The sequence below is a fragment of the Nematolebias whitei genome, chromosome 20 (assembly GCF_014905685.2).
Source record: "Nematolebias whitei isolate Nwh7 chromosome 20, NemWhi1, whole genome shotgun sequence".
In the NCBI taxonomy this organism is placed as follows: domain Eukaryota; kingdom Metazoa; phylum Chordata; class Actinopteri; order Cyprinodontiformes; family Rivulidae; genus Nematolebias; species Nematolebias whitei.
This window is the reverse complement of record NC_056517.1, coordinates 19,239,039-19,262,526: the sequence shown is the minus strand read 5'-3', so window position 1 is coordinate 19,262,526 and position 23,488 is coordinate 19,239,039. Positions and strand designations below refer to the sequence as shown.

General features: G+C 43.9%; 1 protein-coding gene across 1 annotated transcript in view; it reads right to left on the bottom strand.

Annotated features, from left to right (window-relative positions):
* odad2 (outer dynein arm docking complex subunit 2) overlaps positions 1-23,488 on the bottom strand; it is a 394,037-nt gene that overhangs the window by 175,304 nt on the left and 195,245 nt on the right. Inside the window, 5 exon segments of the mRNA XM_037694246.1 lie at positions 1,356-1,510; positions 1,621-1,731; positions 3,129-3,362; positions 10,087-10,296; positions 14,242-14,385. Of these exon segments, the coding sequence (XP_037550174.1) occupies positions 1,356-1,510; positions 1,621-1,731; positions 3,129-3,362; positions 10,087-10,296; positions 14,242-14,385 (854 nt within the window).

The following is a 23,488-nucleotide window of genomic DNA, read 5'->3' as shown; positions in this document are numbered from 1 at the left end:
CCACTAGAGGTGAACAATACGCCCACTAAACGGGAACTATAGGCAAAGTGGAGACACAAAAATAGAGGTCCCACTAGAACCGGACACAACAGGCTACAACAAGAACCAGACCTGTGGATACCAGGCTTATGTGGCCCTGTGATGGACTTGCGACCCGTCCAGGGTGTACCCCGCCCCTCGCACAGTGATTGCTGGACATGGGCACCAGCGACCCCCATGACCCAAAATGGAATAAACGGGTAAAGAAAATGGATGGATGGATGGATGTCCTGGATGACTGAGAATCTTCACCAGCAATGTCTGAAACTCTTTCAACCAGGCTAAATAATTTTTAAATAGATCCCTGCAGTAAATGACAACTATTTAAAGACCTTGTCAACCTTTTGACAAAAAAATAATCACAGGCTTTCACAATTTCTCTACATCTGTGATTGGTGTCATACTCCTTGGTGTCATGGGGGAGTGGTGGCGCAGAGGTTAGAGAGGTGGGCCTGTGATCCGAAGATCGCCGGTTCACGCCCCGGCCCCGACAACATCAAAATTGTGGGTGGGGTAGGTGAAACACCCACACTTGCCCCCACCCTCATTCGCCCCACCCTGGGCCCATGAGCAAGGCCCTTAACCCCCACCATGTGCTCCTTAAACAGGTCTCTCTTGAAAATGAGTTCTCGTGTCTCAATGAGACTACCTGTATAAATAAAGGCTAAATGAAAAAAAAAAAATACTAACAAGATGACACATTATTTGGACCTATAAAATCTGAACATTTGCCTGATCTTTTGTTAACAGTGGAAAATTCTGAAAATCTAAAAGCAAACAAAAATCAGTGTGGGTAGAACCTGTACAAAACATCATTTTATGCAAATAGTCACAAACTGAAACAAAGTTAAAGGAGATCATGACAATAGTGGAGAAGGGAAAGAATGACACAATCAGTCGTGACTGAATTTTAGTCCAAAATAAAATTAATGTATGTTAACATGGCATCACAGAGATGAGTGAGCTGGATCTTTCATTTTCTGTGTTTGTTGCTATGAATTTTTACATCCTGCTGTAAACCACATTAACCACCGAGATTAACAAGCACATTGGGTTATCTGTACTTGTGGATAAAATGTCAAATTACTATTAAATCATTTTTACATAGAGCCTCTTCAAAGCTGCAGTACCAGGGTGCATTGATTGACTTGTCACAATCCTATTAGTCCGTTAATATAAAAAATGCAATTTTATTACCTGAAAAGTATGGCTTTAATCTGTTTCATGTCTCTAAAATGTAATGTTTTCCCATGTGTCTGCATTAGTCTTGGTGTGTTAAAAACTTGTTTAATGTGGGATCCAGGATCTGTGCTTACATCACCATGTTCTCCATGCTGATAGAACACTTCCAAATGGCTCCAGTGGCAGCAGCCAGGAGCTGCTTGTTGTCCAATTTCCTGAGCAGCGAGACCAAAGGCTGTAGGCCTTTGTATCTGCGCACCAGCCCACGGGTTTCGTTGTCCACGGCACACTGCAACCCAAATTATAGAATCACATTATTCCCAATTGATTCTGTTTAATTTCCTTCTCCACAGCAATAAACGTTGCATGGACCTGTGCACAAGGAAGAAGAGCTAGTACCTTAAAGATTGCACTGGCACAATGCATCTGTAGCTCATCATTGTTCCTTCTCAGGTTTTTAACCAAGTCCTTGATGATGCCTTCAGTATTTATGGCAGTTCTGTAATTTTCCTGTGGTATCACCAGATTCATGAATAAATATTACATATAATCTGTGCATGCCTTTTTGTAGTGATTATTTCTTCTTTTCAATAGACATTTGTTATTAAAACACAATCTATTTGTGATACTTTTAACTTTAATTTTAATTACAAGGCAGGGTATCAAAGTTCATGCTCAATAATCCAGGTAAAAAAATCCATCAAAGTTAAGTCAGGTCCTCTGGATGGTTTCTTTGTGTTGAAACATTTCACCTTTCATCCAAAGGACTTCATCAGTCCGAGGAGCCACAACATACTCAGTCCCATAAGTAGCACACTCACATAGTGAGCCAACCAGTTTGATGGTGATAAGATGGTTTCTGGAGTCTGCCCTCTCCCCCCTCGACTCCCCTGAGGCAGCCATGTCATACGATTCAGGGCGTCATCCTCTCAGATACATGTCTCTGCTTATTACAGTACTTGAATAACCGCTTACAAACAATCTTGTTTTTAAAATCCCTTTACAAGGGATCCTTACTTTACTCTTATACTACACACACATCAGCTATTATGCCATGTTTTATAAAGTGATGCATGTTAAAACAAACTTGTTTGCATAATCTTTTATTATAAAATATGGTTCAGATGTTTCTGGTACAAAAACAAACAGACACATCTATATATAGTTCAAAAGCCACATCAAACTGAACTGCACAAATCTGTCAGTCTTCACATCCTTGGCGCAAATTGTTGATTAAAAACCTGACAACAAAATGCTGTTTTTTATTTCAGCTCATGGGGAGAAAATGAGTTTATGTGTTCATTTGTAATCTGAGTCCCTACAAGCGATTGAAAAGAAAAAAAAAAACACAAACAGCTTGGATGCGAGGCTTCATTCAAAATATCACTACAATAAATTTAAAACTTCAAAACAGTCTGCAGGGAAAGGAAAATGCTGTTAAATCAACTGTTCAGTGAATTAGAAGTGTCTACTACTGTCTCAAAACTGTCAGTTACACTTAAAATCTTGTTTAGTTAACAAATCACAGAAATAAACAATTATTAAAAAATACAAATTATATAACCTTTAACAAAAAAAGCTTAAAGTGGTGTCACTAGTCTATATTTTATGTTTTTGTGTGGCCTAATAGTATTTATTTAATCAATGAAGAGCTATATCATGAACTTTGTTTATAATTATTTACTTTGTGATTCAAAGACAAAATGGAAAGCCAAAGAGCAACTATAAGAATGCAGTTAGAGAGGACATGGAAGTAAACGGAGTGAGGACAGCAGATGTAGAGGACAGAGTGAGATGGAGGAGGACTTGATGAAGAGGGAACAGCCAAAAGAAGAAGAAAAACATTTTGACTCAAACCTTCAGGTTTTGTAGAACAGAGCATGTCTGACTCACGTGGCTGCCCTCACCTTTGAGGCACATTCCTGCAGGGTGCCCACAACAGGGATAAGCATGTCCTCATGTGAAGATTTGAGCAGATGACCCAGTAGAGGGATGCCCCCGGCTATACGAATGGCCTCCTTGTTTTTGGTACTCTTGCTGCAGCTCCACAGAGCCAAGACCCCACAGCGGGCCACGTCCACATCCTTCACCAGGTTTGCATTGAGGTTGGCTGAACTAGGGACACAGTCCAGCAGCTTAACCTGATCAGAGAGGGCCCCAGACTTATGAATGGACAAACACAAACAGAAAAGCGTTTGCAAACGAGAGGCATTTCTTCAGAAAACCTCCAGGAACACATTTGGAAAAACTCTGTGACCCTGACATGAATTCTCAGTAGGTTTGGATGATAATGGATGGTTTGGATGATAATGGATGGTTCCAGATGAGAACAGCAAGCTATTAGCCATGATTAAGAGGGTGATTAAACTTCTATTGCCATTGGCTCTGGAAAGGTGAAAACAGCAAAGATCTAAGAAGTGGAAAAGTGTCAGCACTGACGTTAAAGTTAGACCTGAAAAGCTCAATGTGACGGTTTATTGCCTTCATTCAGTGATCTAATCCAAAGCTCCTGAGCAGTTAGGCAGAACAGGTGAAGTTGTTACACACTGACTGCACAGTTCAAAGGTGGTCTCGTAGAATAACATAAAATTAATCTGCCTCTGTCAGTGACTTGAACATGAGAACATCCAATTTGAAGCTGAAGAAAATATACAAGCCCTGAAGGCTTTAATCACAGGTCCCTCTGTCAACAAACAGAAAGGCTGCTCGGAGAATGTAAGAGACATTGCATCTTTTGAACCCAGCAGGCACTCCGCCATTTTCAACAAATGAACCAACATTCACACTGCTGTACAGAGCAGAGCTGTTACAGACAGATTTTATACGTCTTAAATTTTGAACAAGTAATATTTGGATCATGCTGGAAGAAGAGTGGTGGCACAGAGGTTAGAGAAGGTGGGCCTGTGATCGGAACATCACCAGTTCAAACCCAGATACTGACAACATCAAAAATGTGGATGGGGTAGGTGAAGCACCCACACCTGCCCCCACCCTCATTCGTCCCACTCTGGGCCCTTGAGCAAGGCTTTTAACCCTCCTCATCTGCTCCTCTGGGTGTCCTAGATAGCAGCTCTCTGCTCCACACAGAGGGCTGTGGTAGCTCGGTGGTTGCATCAGGAAGGGCATCCGGCTTAAAAATAACTGCCAAGTCTTCGTGCGACTTAGTTCACTGTGGCTACCCCTGAAGAAGGGAGCAGCCAAAAGAAGAAAAAATATATATATTTGGATCATGCTGAATGCCAAGATGGTTTTCCCAAATAAAAAAAGCTCTGCAATGTTGTCACCTATTCACACATATAAGACTTTAAGATATTTACAATATCTTGCAATACAGTATTTCATGTGTTACATAGCTTATCTTCCTGCATGTTGTCTTGCAAACATCCCTTATGTTGTACAACAACACAAAGTCTTCTCTTTCACATTTTATCTCAAGATTCTCTCAACACATTCACAACTGGCAGCAGGTCAAAAGTTCTACCAGTATGGTCCAGTATGACATACTCTTCTTTCAGTCATGCTTGGGATTTGATCTGAAAGTTGTTTTGTATGTTCTTTGAAAACATGGCCTAACGCGATTCTCAGTCTTGAGACCCATTAGCAGGCAGGCGAGGAGATCAGGAGTTTAAATAAAAAAAATTCATTTAAACAAGAGTACAAAAAGCTGGAGGGGCAGCGAAAACTTTCAAAATGAGGAGGAAACAAGTACAAGGAAGAATGGGCTATAGAGCAAAAACAGGAACAGGCAGAACAGAGAAGGACTGGGTCGTCTGTGGTTGACAGAACAATGATCGAACGGACGGTTTAGTGGTGGAGAGGAGAGGTTTAAATAAGGCTGAGGGAGAGAGAGATGATGAGTGCACCTGGGATGATAATGAATGGAAACTGGTGTGCATGATTAGTGACTGGAGAGACAGGCTGAGGAGTGGGTGAGAAATGACAGAGACCAGCGGTGGAAGACACAAGGAGCAGAATGACAATAAAAGGAACAGAACAGGAAAATGAAGACCAAGAAAATACAAATAAAACAGACAAGAGGCAGATCATGTCAGTGCCCCCCCCCCCCCCCCCCACACACACACACACACACACACTCAAGGGGCAGCTACTGACAACCCCAAAGACCAAATACAAGAAAACAGATAGTTGGGTGGAGAGGGGAGACACTAGGACGGACGGCAACAAGGAAAAATACAGAAAACCAAACTGACAGGGCTGGGAGAAAAACAAACAAAAAAATCTTCTATGAACGACCCTAGGCAACGTTCAAAGTAAACATGAGTTCTAAAGTGGACGGTTCGGAGACCGTCCCAAGCGATTCGAGAGTTCAGATGGATGGTTTGAAGACCGTCCCAAGCAGGATGAGAATTCAGGAGGTGAGGCCACAGGGCAGGCTGTGGTGGCAGACAAAGAGAACCTAGGGAAGGCAAAGGTGGACGGTGTGACGGCAGAAGTCGGACCAGTGATGACGATTATGGTGGCTTGTAGAGAGGCTCTTAGGGAGGCTATGGCTGCAGGCGAACCAGCGGTGGGAGCCACAGCAGACAAACCAGCGGTGGAAGCCACAGCAGGTGGACCAGCAGTGAGGGCCTCAGAAGGTAGACCAGAGATGAGGATCTTGCCAGGTGGTAGGACCAGAAGATCTTCAACTGACGAGTTGGAACAGAAGTCTGCGGCAGACATAGGGACAAGGAGAGCTGGAGCAGACATAGGGACCAATAGAGCTGGAGCAGACGTAGGGACCAGTAGAGCTGGAGCAGACATAGGGACCAGTAGAGCTGGAGCAGACATAGGGACCAGTAGAGCTGGAGCAGACGTAGGGAGCAGAACCTCTGCAGCAGGCGAGGGGAGCAGAACCTCTGCAGCAGACGAGAGGAGCAGAACCTCTGCAGCAGTCGAGGGGACCAGGAGTTCTGCAGCAGATGAGGGGACCAGGAGCTCTGCACCAGGAGCTCTGCCCCAGGAGCTCTGCAGCAGGTATATACAACATGGCAGTAGGGTGCTCAGCCAAATCAGGGTCTGCAGCTGGGGGCATAGAACACTTTGGAGCAGACAAGGGGACCTCCAGAGCAGATGTGAGGACCGCAGACATGAGGATCTCAGGCACAGAAATAAGGACCTCCGGAGCAGATGTGAGGACATCTGTAGGAGACGTGAGGACCTCTGGAGACATGGCCGACTTAGGCAGAGAGAGGGCTTGGGTTTCGGTGGACTCGGCTTGGGTCCCTCATCGACCTCTCTTTCTGTGGCAATGAGGAGGAAGAGAAAATGGTGGGATGTTGTCTTTGACACCCACTAAGCAACATGGCATCCGGGTGTCCTCCATAACACCCACTGAGCAACACGGAGGTGAGTCAGAAGGCGAGATCATTTTCTTTGACTCAGAGAAGGTACTCCAACGGGGAGGAGACCCCAGGGAAGACCCAGGACATGCTGGAGAGACTATATTTCTCGGTTGGCCTGGGAATGCCATGGAGTCCCCCCAGATGAGCTAGAAGAGGTGGCTGTGGAAAAAGATGTCTGGGCATCCCTGCTCAAGCTGCTGCCCCCAAAACCCGACTTCAGAACAAGCAGAAGATAATGGATGGATGGATGGATGGATGGATGGATGGATGGATGGATGATAGATGGATAGATGGATGGATGGATAGATGGATAGATGGACAGAAAGGGTTCTGGGATGACTGGAGGCAGAGCAGCAGACAGCAGGAGAAGAGAGCGTAGAATAGGTCTCTCAATCCATTCTTCAGCAAAAAGTTCAAACATCCCCGGTTCATCGCCCTCTAACTCTAATTGGGTAAATATGTCCACAAAGTCCTCGATAGCCACCATCCTTTCCCATAGATCATCGGAGGTGACAACAGTGTCAATATAATTACGTGTTACCCAACAAAGTTGGTCACAATCAGGCTTGTACTCGGCGAGGAATGTAGAACATGCTAGGTCTGGTCCGATCATTCTAATGCGATCCTCAGTCTTGAGACCCATTGGCAGGCAGATGATGAGAGCAGGGGTTTAAATAAAAATAATTTATTTAAACAAGAAAACAAAAAGCTGGAGGGGCAGCAAAAACTTACAAAACAAGGCGCAGACAAGAACAAGGCAGAACGGGTCATCGAGCAAAAAGCAGGAACAGGTAGAACAGAGGAGGACTGGGTCGTCTGTGGTTGACAGAACAATGATCGGACGGTTTAGTGATGGAGAGGAGAGGTTTAAATAAGGCTGAGGGTGAGAGATGATGAGTGCACCTGGGATGATACTGAATAGAAACTGGTGTGAATGATTAGTAACTGGAGAGACAGGCTGAGGAGTGAGTGAGAAATGACAAGGAGCAGAGTGGAAGTTACAAGGAGCAGAATTACAATAAAAGGAACAGAAGAGGGAAATAAAGACCAAGGAAATACAAATAAAACAGACAAGGGGCAGTTCATGTCAAGCCTTTTGAAAACAGCATATCTTCTTCTTGACCTTCTGGTTTTTGTTGTTGTTGTTCTTCTTGCTGCTCCCTTCTTCAGGGGTCGTCACAGACTCGGCTACCACTGAGCTACCATTAGAGCATTAGAGCTACCAGTAGAGCAGGGAGCTGCCATCTAGGGCACCCAGGGGAGCAGATGGTGGGGGTTAAGGGTCTCGCTCAAGGGCCCAGAGTGGGGCAAATGAGGGTGGAAGAAGGTGTGGGTGGTTCACCTTTCACACCTTTGAATCGGCAACCTTCCGTTCACAGGCTCGTCTTCTCTAGCTTCTGTGCCAACGGTCCCCTTTTGAAAACATAAATTGTTCTGAAATCTCAGCACACTTTTTAAATGTTTTTATTTTATTTTATTTTATTTATTTTATTTTTTTTATTTTATTTTTGTAAATGTTTTTATTAATGCTACCATCAGTGTAAATAAGCTTTAACAAGAGCTCTCATCGATCTTGCGCTGCCACACAGCCTGGCTTGAAAATGTGTTGCTTCTGTATCAGCCTGGTTGATTCTTTAGTCCAGAAAACATTAGAGGTGAGTAGTGTGGACACAGAATGGAGACTCATAGGCAATTCTAATAGCAAAAAAGTCTAAGACTATAAAAATCTAAATAGAAGGAATCCAAACAGTAATAAAATGCAAAGTAGATTGAAAAAAGGAGTACATAGGAATAAACATGGAAAATAAAGCAAACTGTGACATCTGACAAGTGAAATTAGAAACAGAAGTCTACAACTGGGTGGGGTGATTACTGATTGTAAACAGGTGCATTGTGACCAAATGAGACATAGGTGTGTAAGGAACTGCAATAAAAAATACTGAACTCTATGGCAATAATATAACATGACAACCGAAAACACACTGAATACAAAGTGACAAAAATTCAAACAGGAAACTAAACTCAACTAACAAAACCAACCCAAAATATGACAACTATCACAACAACAGAGTTTTTCCAGAAAATATCTGTAATATTTATTTTCTTAAACCTCCAAACCTCATTATTAACCCAGGCTTGGATGCACTGGCTTGTGCTCACTACTGGTCAATTTAGTTTTTCATTAATCTAACAACAAAAATATCAGTTTTTGCATCTTTCTCTATGTTTTTTTTTTTTGTGTGTGTGTGTGTGTTTTTTTTTTGTTTTGTTTTGTTTTTTTTCCCTCTGGCTCTCGATCAAGGTGGCTGCTTTTGTCTTTCCTCTCCCATTTTTCCTTCCTCCTGCTCTGCTCTCTGTGTGTCTGAAGTGCCTGGTAAACATCTCCCAAACGTAAATTAGGATTATGGATCTGGTATCCTGGGCGTTCAACTCTATCAACAAGATTTTTTCAACAAAATGACAAGGATCTGGAGAACCTGTGTGTCCAGCTAAGACACACGCTGTGGGGTATGTCATGGACCCATGGGGAGTGTGGCAGTTGATGTGCCTCTCAGTCCTGTCTCAGGAGGATGCTGAAGACGTTTACATATTTGGATTTATGATAGCAAGGACTCTGCTTTTTGGCATCGGCGGGGCTCTGTTTAATTGACTATTGAAGAAGACATCGGCAGCAATTTCGGCCATTACAAAGCTTCCAAGTCAGTGTGAAGGTTTGGTTTGTGCTGTGAGTACTCAAAATAAGCTGATTTATTAGCTAAACCGTAAGGTGGAGGCAATTTATGAGAATTGCAGGCCACCTGCGGCTTCTGGGACTTGTCAGCACGGTGGGGTCAACCTTGAGGGAGACTCATAACATGGATCAGTGGAATGCATTCCCACATTTAGGCCATTTTGGAACCAGAATGTCCAGATGGACTCAAGGCTGAAGAAAAAAAATCTGTCAGCCTGAAGAAAATCAACAATCAAAGCTTATCTGAATCTGACTCCCTGATGGCCTTGGAGATGGGCCGACTATCAAATTTCTTCTGGGTCATGGGTAACCAAGGACAAAAGCTTCATCTATCACAAATTTCTGTGCAAGCTTATCAGAACTGCCAGCTGAAACAACATCATCAGAACTGTGGCCGATCTGAAAAACGCTCATGGACAAATCTCAACACCTTGATGTCAAATGCATATGTAATCATGTTTTAATCGTGCTTGCTAGTATTGTTTTTTTGATGTCTCAAATCGTGTCCTGATAGACAAGATGTGAAAGATCCTTTTTTGTAATACCACTATCTACCCTCATGTTTCTCTCCCTTTTCCTATATAAGATTATTATTCTGAAAAACGATAAGAAAGGCTGTGCTTATTTATAGTAGCAGCTTCGTGCACTACGTCCATCTTCCGGACAACTGCATGTACATGTTCTCCTTGTATCTCGGTGCAATGAAAATAAAGCTTATTCTGATTCTGATTCTGGTTGTAGTGCATGCTGTGTTATTTTAAATTAAAAGTTTTCTGCATATTTACTTACCAGTTTCTTGATGCCATCATTGTGCCTGACGGCTCTCCTTGCTTTGTGGAACTGAGCCACATTAGCAATGGTCTCAGCAGCTAAAGCCTTCAGCTGATTTTCTCGTGCATCCAGATTCTTTACCATGCTCTGCAGGCCTCCCATGTCTAAGATGCTCTGCTGGATTTGCCTGTTGTGGCTAATTTTACTCAGGATTTTTAGAGACCCAATCTGATCATTAAAAAAGTTAGGAAACAAAAAATACAATGAGTAGATTAAGTAACAATTCTGTTTGTTTTATGATGAAGAAATTTATAGTATGTTTTGTTTCTATGCTAACATGAGGCATCCATCTGTTCTGAGAGAATAGCAGAACGTTTAGCTGCATTTCTACTAAAGTCGACAAAAAGCTAAAAAAACAAACAAACAAACAGGCCACAAAGCACCCATAAATGTCATAATGTTGAATATGTGCAGTCATGTGCCTTTAAAGGCACACTACCTACCCAATAGTTGGCACACAAAGGGTCAGCTCTGTTCATGCTTGCTGGCAATCCAAGTCCGGCTCTGGTACAGCTTGTAAGGATGGCGCCATCTAGTGGGCCTTCCTTGTCTGTACTCCCTAGTGTGTCTCCTCATTTAACCAATTAATTTCACCCATGTCTCATGCCAGCTGTTTGTAATCACGTCCTGTCTTGTCTGTGTATATAAGTCTGTCTGTTAGTCTTGTTCGTTATTGCGTCGTCGTTAGGTCTACCCAGTCTTGTCTTGACCTGCTGTGTACTAGTCCTGATCTGATCTGTATTCCCAGTTTTGTAAGTGTGCTGCCATGTCAGCTATTTAATTTATTATCATTAAAAATATATATTTTTGTATCTACTGAGTTCGAGTCCCTGCCTGCAACTATTGGGTTTGTTCCTGCCTGATAAATTCTGACAGAACAACGTGACCAACACAGAACCCAACGGGCAGGATTCTTCTCAAAATTACTCACCTGTCTGTTACGAGCCACAGATGGGGGAGCCTGTAATCCGGTGTGGCGGGTTTCAAACCAAACCCGTCTGAACACAAAGTAGCCATTTCCCAGCGATTGAAGTCTTGTCTTCGCCTCTCCTGGTTCTGGAGGAAGAGAGAAGGTCTCTGCCCTGGGTGGAACACTGGGCACCCGAGCCAAGCTTTTCTTCATCTCCAGCGCCGCTCAGCTACTCGGGGTGGACATCAGGGGAGGAAGCAGAGCTGGAGGACGAGCTCTGCTTCATTCCTGCCCTCCCTTCTTACTGTCGCCGCCAGGGTGGCAGAAAACAAAACCGGACACAATCCACGGGACCTTCGCCGACATCCCTGACAGCGACTGCAGATCCAACTCAGTCCGGCGAGGCTAAGTTTCTGGGATCTTTTTCCGGTGCTGTTGAGAGAGCCGAGCCGGACGCCTCACCTCCTAGGACCCTGGTGAGGGAGGAATCTGGCACCTCAATCCCGCACAAAGCTCCCACGATAATCAGTCTTGTCACCTCTCACTCCATCCCCCGTTCGTCTAAAGACCAAACAAAAGGGGGCCACCCCAGAGAACAGTCAGCACGGCTGTCCCACATCACCTCAGCAGAGGTCACCACAGAAAGTCCTTCATGGGTGGTAGGTGCCTCTGACATCCATCATATAAACACTAATCTTCAAAACCTGTTTTATTCAGCTAAAAGCAACCCGGACTGTTCAAACACATTTCTTACATTAGCTGAAAAACTGTTATTATCTGTACCCGGCCTCAAGTCTATCCCAGCATATCATCAAATCTTGATTGAGATCAGGTCTATTATACAACCTAACTCAGTCCCAGAACCAGTCTCAATCCCTGTTCTAGAACCAGTCTCTGAACCAGTCCCGGTCCCAGTTCTAGTTCCAGAAATGGTCCCAGTTCCAGAACCAGCCCCAGCCTCAGTTCCAGAACCAGTCTTAGTCCCAGTTCCAGAACCAGTCTCTGTCTCAGTCCCAGTCTCAGTCCCCGAACCAGTTTCAGTCCCAGAACCGGTCTCGGTCCCTGAGCCTGACTCAGCCCCAGTCCCAGAGCATGATCCTGTTCCGCAGCCCTACACAATCTCCCAAAGTACTGGTCCTGACACCTAACTTCTGAGTATTGACGTGGGAGTTGGATCAGAAGCCCCTCCATCTCCTATTGTGTACATGGGAACTGGCCCTGATGCCCCATCTCTGTGTGTCTCCGTGGAGGTCGGTCCAGAGTTCTTACCACCTTCAGGTGTATCGGTGGGGTCCAGACTGACTCTGCTCTTGCCTGCTCTGTTGTGGGGGTCCAGACTGACTCCGCTCCTGCCTGCTCTGCCATGAGGGGGTCAGACGAACTCCTTTCCACAACCTCTGGTCCAGAGCTCCACATCTGTTCAAGATCCTGCCGCCGAAGATCCTGCCGCAGAAGATCTAACTGCAGAAGATCCAGCCAAAGATGACTTTACCTCTTTCACTACGCCTGCTTCATTCCATGAGGGTTCCATATGCTTGAGGTCTCCACGTCCAGCTCATCTTGGAATCACACTTTGCCTTGGTTCCACTCCTCATCCTGACCCATCTGCTGAGCTCCTCGCTGCTGATCCGTCTGCTGAGCTCCTCGCCGCTGACACATCTGCTGGGCTCCTTGCCGCTAACCCGCCTGCTGAGCTCCTCGCCGCTGACCTGCCCGCTGAGCTCCTCACCGCTGATCTGCCCGCTGAGGTCCTCGCTCCTGGTCTACCTGCCGTGGTCCTCGCTCCTGGGTCCACCCCCGTCCAGGCTCCACGTCCCGTCCAGTCTGACCGTCTGGTCTGTTCTGACGCCGTGGATGACTCACCGGCTGCCCGCCTGGTCTGCTCCGGCGTTATGGAGGGTCCTCCAGCCGTCCGCCTGATCTGTTCCTGCCTGTGGAATGGCCTGTTGGATGACATCCTGGCTGCCCGCCTAACTGGTCCCGGCCTGTTGAATGGTCTCCCGGCCACCTGTCTGCTCTGTTCTTCCTTGTTGAACAGCCTGTTGGACGACCTCCCGGCCGCCCGCATGACCGGCACGGCCTGTTGGAAGGTCTCCCGGCCGCCTGTCTGACCTGTTCCTGCCTGATGGCTGGCCTGTTGGACGACCTCCTGGCCGCTCGCCTGACTGGCCCGGCCTGATGAATGGTTTCCTGGCCACCCATCTGACCTGTTCTTGCCTGATGAACGGCCTCCCCGCCGCCTGTCTGCTCTGTTCCTACTTGTTGTACGGCTTGTTGAACGACCTCCCAACTGCCCGCCTGACCAGCCCTGGCCTGTTGGAAGGTCTTTTGGCTGCCTTTCTGATCTGTTCCTGCCTGTAGAATGGCCTGTTGGACGACCTCCCGGCTGCCCGCCTGACCGGCCCCATCCTGTTGGAAGGTCCTCTCGGCCACCCGCCTGACCTGCTTCTGCCTGATGGATGGCCTCCCGGCTGCCCGCCGGACTTGTTCCTGCCTGATGGACGGCCTCCCAGTCGCCCGCCTGACTTGGTCCGGCCTAATGGATGGCCTCCTGGCCACCCGCCTGACCTGTTCCGGCCTGTTGGACAGCCTCCCGGGCGCCCGCCGGAACTATTACTTGCTTAGGGACGGTCTTCTGACTGCCCAGACATTTTTGTGTTCCCTGTTTGTGTTTAGTTTAGTTCCCAGGTTTTAGTTTTATCCGTTTGTTTATGTCCTCATTTCATTGAGCCCTCCATCCTTGCAGTTCCTCCCTCCACACACCCAAGTCTTTTCTTTTTTGGGGAGGGGGCTATTTTGGGGATGCCAGGGGGCGTCCTGGGGGGGGGGGGGGTACTGTAAGGATGGCGCCATCTAGTGGGCCTTCCATGTCTGTACTCCCTAGTGTGTCTCCTCATTTACCCAATTTCACCCTTGTCTCGTGCCAGCTGTTTGTAATCACGTCCTGTCTTGTCTGTGTATACAAGTCTGTCTGTTAGTCTTGCTCGTTGTTGCGTCGTTGTTGGGTCTACCCTGTCTTGTCTTGACCTGCTGTATACCAGTCCTGATCTGATCTGTATTCCCAGTTTTGTAAGTGTGCTGCTACGTCAGCTATTTAATTTATTATCATTAAAAGTATTTATTTTTGTATCTTCTGAATCCGAGACCCTGCCTGCAACTATTGGGTTCGTTCCTGCCTGATGAATCCTGACACAGCTACTCACTTTACATTTGACAACATCTGTATCCAGCAAGTTAATGAGAATTTCAAGGGCTCCAACATCCCGGATGACCAGTTGGCATGCCTCATTCGCCAAATCAAAGTCCATCAGGCCAACCACAAGTACAGTGGCTGTCTGGTCAGCTCTCTAAAACAAAAATGAGAAAAAGACAAAAATGGGGAGATAAAAAAAAAAGATTAGGTGCAAGTTGGGAAAGTGGGAAAGTTCCAAACCTCTCCCCATATTTTTCCTGCATCTCTGCTTGAATGTCTTACTGCTGACATTATGTTGTTACTGCAGAATTGTCTGTACAGTATTTATTGGCAGACACTGACAGAAACATTATTTTCTAACAGAGTGCAAAGACTGTACTGAAACTGAAGCACCAAGGTCAGAAACCTTTAGCAATTGTCCCCAAAAACTATTAGCTCTAAACCCTCAAACTAACAATAAGTCAGCAATTTAAAGGCAGGCATATTGTCTTCAAACTGTGACCTTAGTAAAAACAAAACTTTCCGCTCAACAAGTAGTTTGATAATCTTTGACTTAACCTCAAGCTTTTCTCCAAACATGAGCATCAGGAAACTAACCCGATTAAGATTTACTACCTCTTGGCTAGAATTTGTTAAAAAATAAAGAAGGAAAAGAGTTTAAATGAAGACATGTGGGGTCAAACATCAGTTTAAATAAGGACATGTGGGGTCAAACATCACACAAACCTGTAACAGTTTTGTTTCCCCTAAACAACTTGTTTTTGTATCAAGACCCTTACTTTGTCTTACCAAATGTCTACACGTGTAGAACTTAACATGAATTGAAAATTATTGGAAAAACAAGTGGCAATCAAAATACCAGTTTGATGGCTGATGCTGTGATTATTTTTTCCTGATCATATTTAGTTTCAATTTGACCGATTTTTAAACAAATCTTTCCCATATTGAAAAGTTTGAATAAAACAATAAAACCAGTTTATAGAATACAATTGTTTTTAAAAGACATAGTAGAAGCAACATTAAACTTGACTTTTGTATGTAACAACTCATATCAAAATTTAAAATGATAAGTCATGTATAAAATGCCACAATATATTACTAATTGAAAGGACTATAAGATTGTCTAAACCAGAGCTATTTATCTGGTGGCCAGCAGTCCACTTCCAGCCCACGGGTGACGTTAGTCCGGTCCACCAATGTGTTCATAAAAAACAAATAATAATAATATTTTTTTATTTTGGGGGGTGGGGGGTGGGGGTCTGGGTTTTGTTTGATTTGGGTTATGTTTCCTGCATTTATGATTCAATGCAACAAATTAAAAAAATTTAAAAGGTAACAAATCATTGCAATACTTGTCCTGATGCATGCTCAATAATCCAGGTAGAAAAATCTAAAAAAGTTCAATCTGGTCCTCTGGACATTCAAAAAACAAAACAAAGCAAAACAATAACAAAAAATGTTGAAACGTTTCATCTTTCATCCGAAAGACTTCCTCAGTCTGAGGTGCTGAATTCAGCGCAGTCTTATAAATAGCGCCTTCTAAGAGTGGATCAACCAGTTTTGCTGCTGACAACCAAAACCAGATGCTCACATGATCAAGAAGGACCATAAACCTAACGATGGATCATTAGCACCCTGATGGCTGTTTACTATTCACAGAGGGCTGAGTGATACTAGCAATAACAGCATTGTAAGAGGGGGACAGTTGAACACGGAGGCCTCCACACCTGTTTAATGATAAACGATTTCTTTTTACAAAGATGGCCTCCTGTACTCCTCTCTCAAACCATCGTTCCTCTCTATCCAGGATGTGAACATCTTCATCCCTGAAAGAGTGACCGCTGGCCTGAAGATGAGTGTAGACCGCAGAGTCCTGGCCTGATGTTGTTGCTCTTCTGTGCTGGGCCATCCTTTTGGCCAGTGGCTGTTTAGTTTCCCCAATGTAAGACTGATCACAGCCCTCCTGACACTGAACAGCATACACAATATTACTCTGTTTGTGCTGGGGGACTGGATCTTTGCTGTATTGTATTTTGGGGTTTAAAAGCCACTGGGATGCTATGTTTAGAAAATAAACGTCTCAGTTTATCTGATAAGCTCTCAACATACGAAATGACCACTGGTCTGGGTCTGGGTTCCTCCTTTTCACCTGACGGCTGACTGGAGTCCTGTTTAGGTTTCTTCTCTGCTTTCAAGAAGGCCCAGTTAGGATATCCACATAGCTCTAGAGCCTGTCTTGTGTGGGATTTCTCCTTCTGCCTGGCTCCTGAATTAGTGGGGACGCTGTATGCTCTGTGGTACAGAATCTTGATGACTCCTAACTTGTGCTCCAAAGGGTGATGGGAGTCAAACTGCAAATACTGGTCTGTGTGGGTGGGCTTGCGGTACACCTCAGTTTGCAGTGGGCACCGGGCAAGCAAGATCCTTCAGAAGGAACAGACCCAGCTGCTGAATGAACGTGTGAGACAGACCAATTTTACTATTGAGGCCTTGAAGGCAAAAGAAGAGCACATTAAACAAAAACTAACAACGTGCCTAGATCAGACCACACTTCAGCAAGTGATGGACTGTACAGATCAGGCACGCTTAGCACAGCATGTCAAGTCCAAGACTGGACAACAAAACAAGTTTAATTTACTAATAACTCATCAACACCGTCACAATTCCAATAACAACACATTCAGTGTAAGACAACACTCCAGTAGACAATTACATGCCAGTGAGACTGAAAAGTGGGTGAAGAATTTATCTGACAGACAGCTCACCCAGCCGGAGACAGAGATTCTTGACAGGGGACTGAACTTTGTGGTTGCACCAAGTAGAATTCCTCTGGTGGAGATGATCACAGCCACAGAATCAGCCATCCTCAACAACAAAATTAAAGAGTGTGAAGCAGAACAACTCAGAATCAAAGTTTCAGCCTGCCTCAGCAATGCCAAACCACCACCTTCCAACATCAGTAGAGAGGAGAGGGATGCACTCACCACTCTTAGCAAGGACAAAAACACCATCATTCTCCCAGCAGACAAAGGAAGGTGCACAGTGATTTTGAACCAGAAAGAATATCATGAGAAAGTTATGACACTCCTTAGTGACTTGAACACTTATGAACCTCTGAAAAGAGATCCAGGAAATGGTTACAAGAAGAAGTTGATAGATTGCCTGAAAATTTTGGAACAGGACAAAGCTACTGACCATTTTCTGTACCACAGACTGTACCCAGGGGAGGCCACACCTAGTCTGTATGGTTTACCTACAATCCACAAACAAGGTGTACCTTTAAGACCAATTGTTAGCATGATTAACTCTGTCACTTACAATGTTTCCAAATATCTTGTGTCTGTACTCATCCCTTTAGTTGGCAGCTCAGAACATCACATACAGAACACCATGGACTTTGTGCATAAGGTGAGGGATGTCATAATGGAGACTGATGAAACAATGGTCTCTTTTGATGTCACATCACTCTTTACGTGCATTCCTGTAGATGATGCAGTAGAGGTGGTCAGTTTAAGATTAAAATCAGACACCACTCTGAACAGCAGGACCACACTTTCCACAGAACAACTGTGTCAACTCTTGAAACTGTGCCTGCAGTCAACTTACTTCACATATGGGAGCAATATTACAGGCAGAAACATGGGTGTGCTATGGGGTCTCCAGTTTCTCCTATTGTGGCCAACCTGTACATGGAGGAGGTAGAAAAGAGAGCCTTGACATCCTTTTCAGGGACACCACCAAGTCACTGGTTCAGGCGTGTTGATGACACCTGGGTTAAAATTAAATCTCAGGAAGTCCAACATTTTACTGACCACATCAACTCTGTGGATAAATATGTAGATGAACAGATGCTCAGATATATTCATCAATTAACACGGATTCCTCATTTTTCTGGACTGAATAAAACGTGCATTGAATTTAATGAAATGCAAACGTGAGACGTCATTTATATTTGACCCATCAAAATGAATGCAGTCATTTATTTACAGAATCAAAATTTAACATCAAACATTTACATTAATTTGGCAAATTATGAAAATAACAACATAAGCAATCAATCAGGAAAAATCATACGGCCATGATTTTTCCGTTGCTTCACCACAGACATTTATGAAACTGTACAATTATGATCTTTTACCCACACGGATGTGGATGAGCATTTTACACAGACATTTCTAAATATCTGGAAGAATATCTACTTGATAGAAAGTTTAAAGATGGGAAAGAAGTTTAGAGGGAGTAAAGATGGTATGGGAGGGGAAGTGTTCACCAGAACCGACACTCTCCGTCAGAACCCAGCTCTCCCCGGTACGCTTGGTAGGAAACTTGACTCGTTACCTTTCTGAAGTTAATCAGCAGATATGGAGCTCCGTTAACGCTACCTGTCCAGCGTCTCCTTAGGATGCTGTGAATCGTCAGAAGTAGTGGCGAGTGAAAATGTTATAATCCCATGGAACTCGGAAGAGCTCTGTTGTCATGTCAGGATCATCCCGTCTCTCACAGAACTGGGCTTCTCCGCACAGATCTCGAGCAGAGGCTTCCCAGAACTTCTCCAGAGCTTCTACAGAACTTCTAACAGAACCTCTAACAGAACTGAGTAGACCAGGAAGTACCGACAATTTAAAGAGCTCTTTTTCCCGGTTCATACGGGAGTCTCCCATTGGCCAGAAACAACCAGACGGGGTGTGTTTTGTGACGTAAGAGGTTAGAAGACAGCAAGAATTGTTATGAAACGATCAAAAATGTTCTCACAGACAGAGAGAGTTTTGTTTTGGCGCGTTTCAGAAACAGGTGCCAAAAACCTCTATATTTACGTCTGAGAGGATTCTAAAAACATGATAGTTCGTTCCAACAACTTGTTTTGCATTTGACTCCAACCTTGGACCAACTTACACTTGCTCATTCAAAGGCAGAAATCAGAAAATGCATAAAAATCTGTAACAGACCTCAACATGAATTCTAACTTTGCATGAGAAAAATCATTACACAGTTAATAAAATTGATTAGTTCACTGCAACATCTAAAATGGTTTGAACTAAGACATTTTGATTATCAACATTTGTAAAACAGTAATGATAATAAAAAGAGAGTGTTCTTTCACATGAATCTTCAAGAGAGAAAGTCTCAGGATGGGTGAACCTGCATTTCTGGATTCAAATCAATGAAATGACAGTTCCTGTCCCACAAGGTTCTTAAGGTCAAGGGTTTTGACCTTAGACTTAGTTTTTGACATGGGCCTAGTCCACTACAAATACATCAAGTTCACACGAGAAGATGTAAAAAATGGCAGCTGGGCTTTCTTGGACTGTGAGGTCTTAGTCTCTGATAGAGGACATTTGCAAACTGAGGTGTCCAAATATGTAGATGAACAGATGCTGCGAAATATTGATCAATTAAAACGGATTCTTCATTTTTCTGGACTGAATAAAACGTGCATTGAATTTAATGAAATGTAAACGTGAGGCGTCGTTTATCTTTGACCCATCAAAATGAATGCGGTCATTTATTTTACAGAATCAAAGTTTAACATCAAACATTTACATTAATTTGGCAAAATATGAAAATAACAACATAATTAACAGCTTTACAGGTAGTGAGAAACAATGCGGCGATTGTTTCCACTCTTCAGCAGAACAGCAGACATCAATGAAAACTGTACAATTATGATCAATTATCCACACGGCGGTGGATGAGCACTTTACACAGACATTTCTAAATTATCTGGAAGGATTTCTACTTGATAGAAGGATTTAAAGATGGAAATGAAGTTTAAAGGGAGTAAAAGATGGTGTGTGAGGGGGAGTGTTGACCAGAACCGACACTCTCCATCCGAACCCAGCTTTTCCTCGGTACGCTTGGTAGGGAACTTGACTCATTACCTTTCTGAAGATTAATCAGCAGATATGGAGGTCCAGTTAACGCTACCTGTCCAGCGTCTCCATAGGATGGCTGTGACTCGTCCGAAGTAGTGACGAGATTCCGTCCGACACCAGCTCACCTCAGCAAGTGGACTTCACATGAGTGGAGTCCTTCAGAAGTTCCACTCAGAGGTGGAAGATGTTATAATCCAACTCAGAAGAGCCTTATCATGGCTGGACTTCTGTTCTCCCAAACGACTTCACAGAACTGCGAACATCTCAGAACTTCTCCGCGCCGCCGAACTGAGAGAACTAGGAAGTACCGGCATTTTAAAGAGCTCTATTTCCGGTATATTTGATCGTCCCTGATTGGTCAATAACAACCAGACAGGGGTGTGTTTGGTGATGTAAGAGGTTACTAGAAGTCAGAAAACAGCAAGAATTGTTATGGAACAGATTAAACTGTTCTCAGAGACAGAGAGAGTTTTGTTTTGGCGAGTTTTAGAAACAGGTGCCAACTCCTCCGTTGACGTCTGAGAGGATGTAAACAAGACAGTTGTTCCAACACATGTCTGCTTCGACTCCTGACCTTGGAAAACGCACACTTGCTCATTCAAAGACAGAAATCAGAAAATACATGATTACTCTGTAACAGACTTAACATGAACTCTAACTTTGCATAAGGATTAAAAAATCATTACACTGTTTCACAGTTAATAAAATTGATTAGTTCACTGCAACATCTAAAATGGTTTGAACTAAGACACTTTGATTATCAACATTTGTAAAATAGTAATGATAATAAAAAAAGAGTGTTCTTTCACTTGATTTTCAAGAAAGAAAGTCTCAGGATGGGTGAACCTGTATTTCTGGATTCAAATCAATGAAATGACAGTTTCTGTCCCACAAGGTTCTTAAGGTCAAGGGTTTTGACCTTAGGCTTAGTTTTGACATCAGGTTAAGTTCACTACAGTCCCCCCTTTGGAAATCATCACCTGTCCATGGGGATGAATTCCAAACATGAACTTACGCCTTCGATTGTCCTTGAAGCTTGATGTAATCCAGCAAAGAAAACAAAAGTCAAGAGTAATCCAGCAAGGAAAACAAAGTCAAGGTAATTCCACAATGTTCTTGGTAATTCCATTGTGTTGATTATAATTCCATAACGTCTCGGTAATTCCATTGTAGCAATGCTTTAACCCCTTGGAAACAGAGTCTGTAATCCATTGGAAAAAGTCATATAATCCACAACGGTAAATCCACAACGATTGGAAGTGTTGATTAATCAGCATACAGAGGGGTACCCTTGGATTGAACTGAAGATGCGGCCACTGGATGAAGAGCGGAGACCAACGTCAGGATCGCAGGTCGCCTCCAGCGAAGGTCGTCTCTGGGCGACGTCCAGTCGGTGCCGTTCTGGTTCAATGTGCCATGCAATTATGTGGTTTAAGGTGGGCTTATGAAGGGGATTTTACATAAGGCCTTAAACTATATGCACCTGGTGTGTAAGCTATTATGGTTGGGAACAGCTACAACTACCAGTTAAGGGGTGGAACATGCTGAAAAGGGGTAACTACAGGGGTTTATACCTATAGAAAAGGGGCCCAAACTATTTTTCCATTTCTAACTTGGTTTAAGTTAGCTTTACATGGTAAAATATAGTTTGGTTCAATTGTCTGTTGTCTTTTAGACGAACGACTTGAGATTGGGTGTTTGGTTTCCCCATAAATGTTTTGGAAGTCTATGGCGAGACTCATCAAAAAGAATTAGCTATCCCCCCGAATAGAATTGTTCGAGTAGGTTCGGCTTAAGCGTTGTGAGATCAATGTAGATTATGGTACTTAAGGTAGCAATAATATACATTGACTCCGCAAAGATTGCAATTTAACGAATGAACTGCATGTTGGCATGGTCAAAGGCCTCTTAGTCTCTAACTTAACTACACAACAAAATTCATTCTTGCCTGGGGTGTTCAAAACAATACCAAAAACCAATTAAACGATGTCTCAACATCGACAAAAACAATGACTAAGCAACCAGTAAAACAACGTTTCAACGTCGACAAAAGCAGTGATTAAGCAACTAGGAAACGACGTTTCGGTGCGCCACTCACTCTGAATGTCAGATTTGCTCACGTTATCGCGTCTGGTAGCATTATCCTAACCAGCAGCTGAATGAACGCACCACAAACCCACTCACACAGACCAATATTTGTAGTTTGACTCCCATCAGCCTTTGGAGCACAAGTTAGGAGTCATCAGGATGCTGTACCACAGAGCAGACAGCATCCCCACTAACTCAGGAGCCAGGCAGAAGGAGAAATCCCACACAAGACAGGCTCTAGAGCAATGTGGATATCCTAACTGAGCCTTCTTGAAAGCAGAGAAGAAACCCAAACAGGACTCCAGTCAGCCATCAGGTGAAAAGGAGGAACCCAGACCCAGACCAGTGGACATTCCGTATGTTGAGAGAGTATCTAAGAAACTGAGACGTTTATTTTCTAAACATAACGTCCCAGTGGCATTTAAAGCCCAAAATACATTACGGCAAAGACTGGTTCATCCCAAAGATCCAGCCCCCTGGCACAAACAGAGTAATATTGTGTATGCTGTTCAGTGTCAGGAGGCCTGTGATCAGTCTTACATTGGGGAAACTAAACAGCCACTGGCCAAAAGAATGGTCCAGCACAGAAGAGCAATAGTATCAGGCCAGGACTATGCAGTCTACACTCATCTCCAGGCCAGCGGTCACTCTTTCAGGGATGAAGATGTTCACATCCTGGATAGAGAGGAATGATGGTTTGAGAGAGGAGTAAAGGAGGCCATCTTTGTGAAAAGAAATCGTCCATCATTAAACAGGGGTGGAGGCCTCCGTGTTCAACTGTCCCCCTCTTACAATGCTGTTATTGCTAGTATCACTCAGCCCTCTGTGAATAGTAAACAGCCATCAGTGTGCTAATGATCCATCGTTAGGCTGATGGTCCTTCTTGATCATGTGAGCATCTGGTTTTGGTTGTCAGCAGCAAAACTGGTTGATCCACTCTGACAAGGTGATATTTATAAGACTGCGCTGAATACAGCACCTCAGACTGAGGAAGTCTTTTGGATGAAAGACGAAACCTTTCTACATTTTTTTTGTTGTTGTTTTGCTTTGTTTTGTTTTTTGAATGTCCAGAGGACCAGATTTAACTTTTTTTAGATTGTAATACTTGGTTTATTTACAGTAGATAATGACTTTAATTGCTGGATGTTCTCCCCTCCCCCTCCCAGCGGGATTTTTCCCCATCGTTGTACACAACAAAGTATTTGCAGCCACTTGAAAACAGTGTGAATCATAAATCAACTCAACTCAAATCAAATCAAATTTATTATATTTCTTCTATTTACTTTTCATTTTATA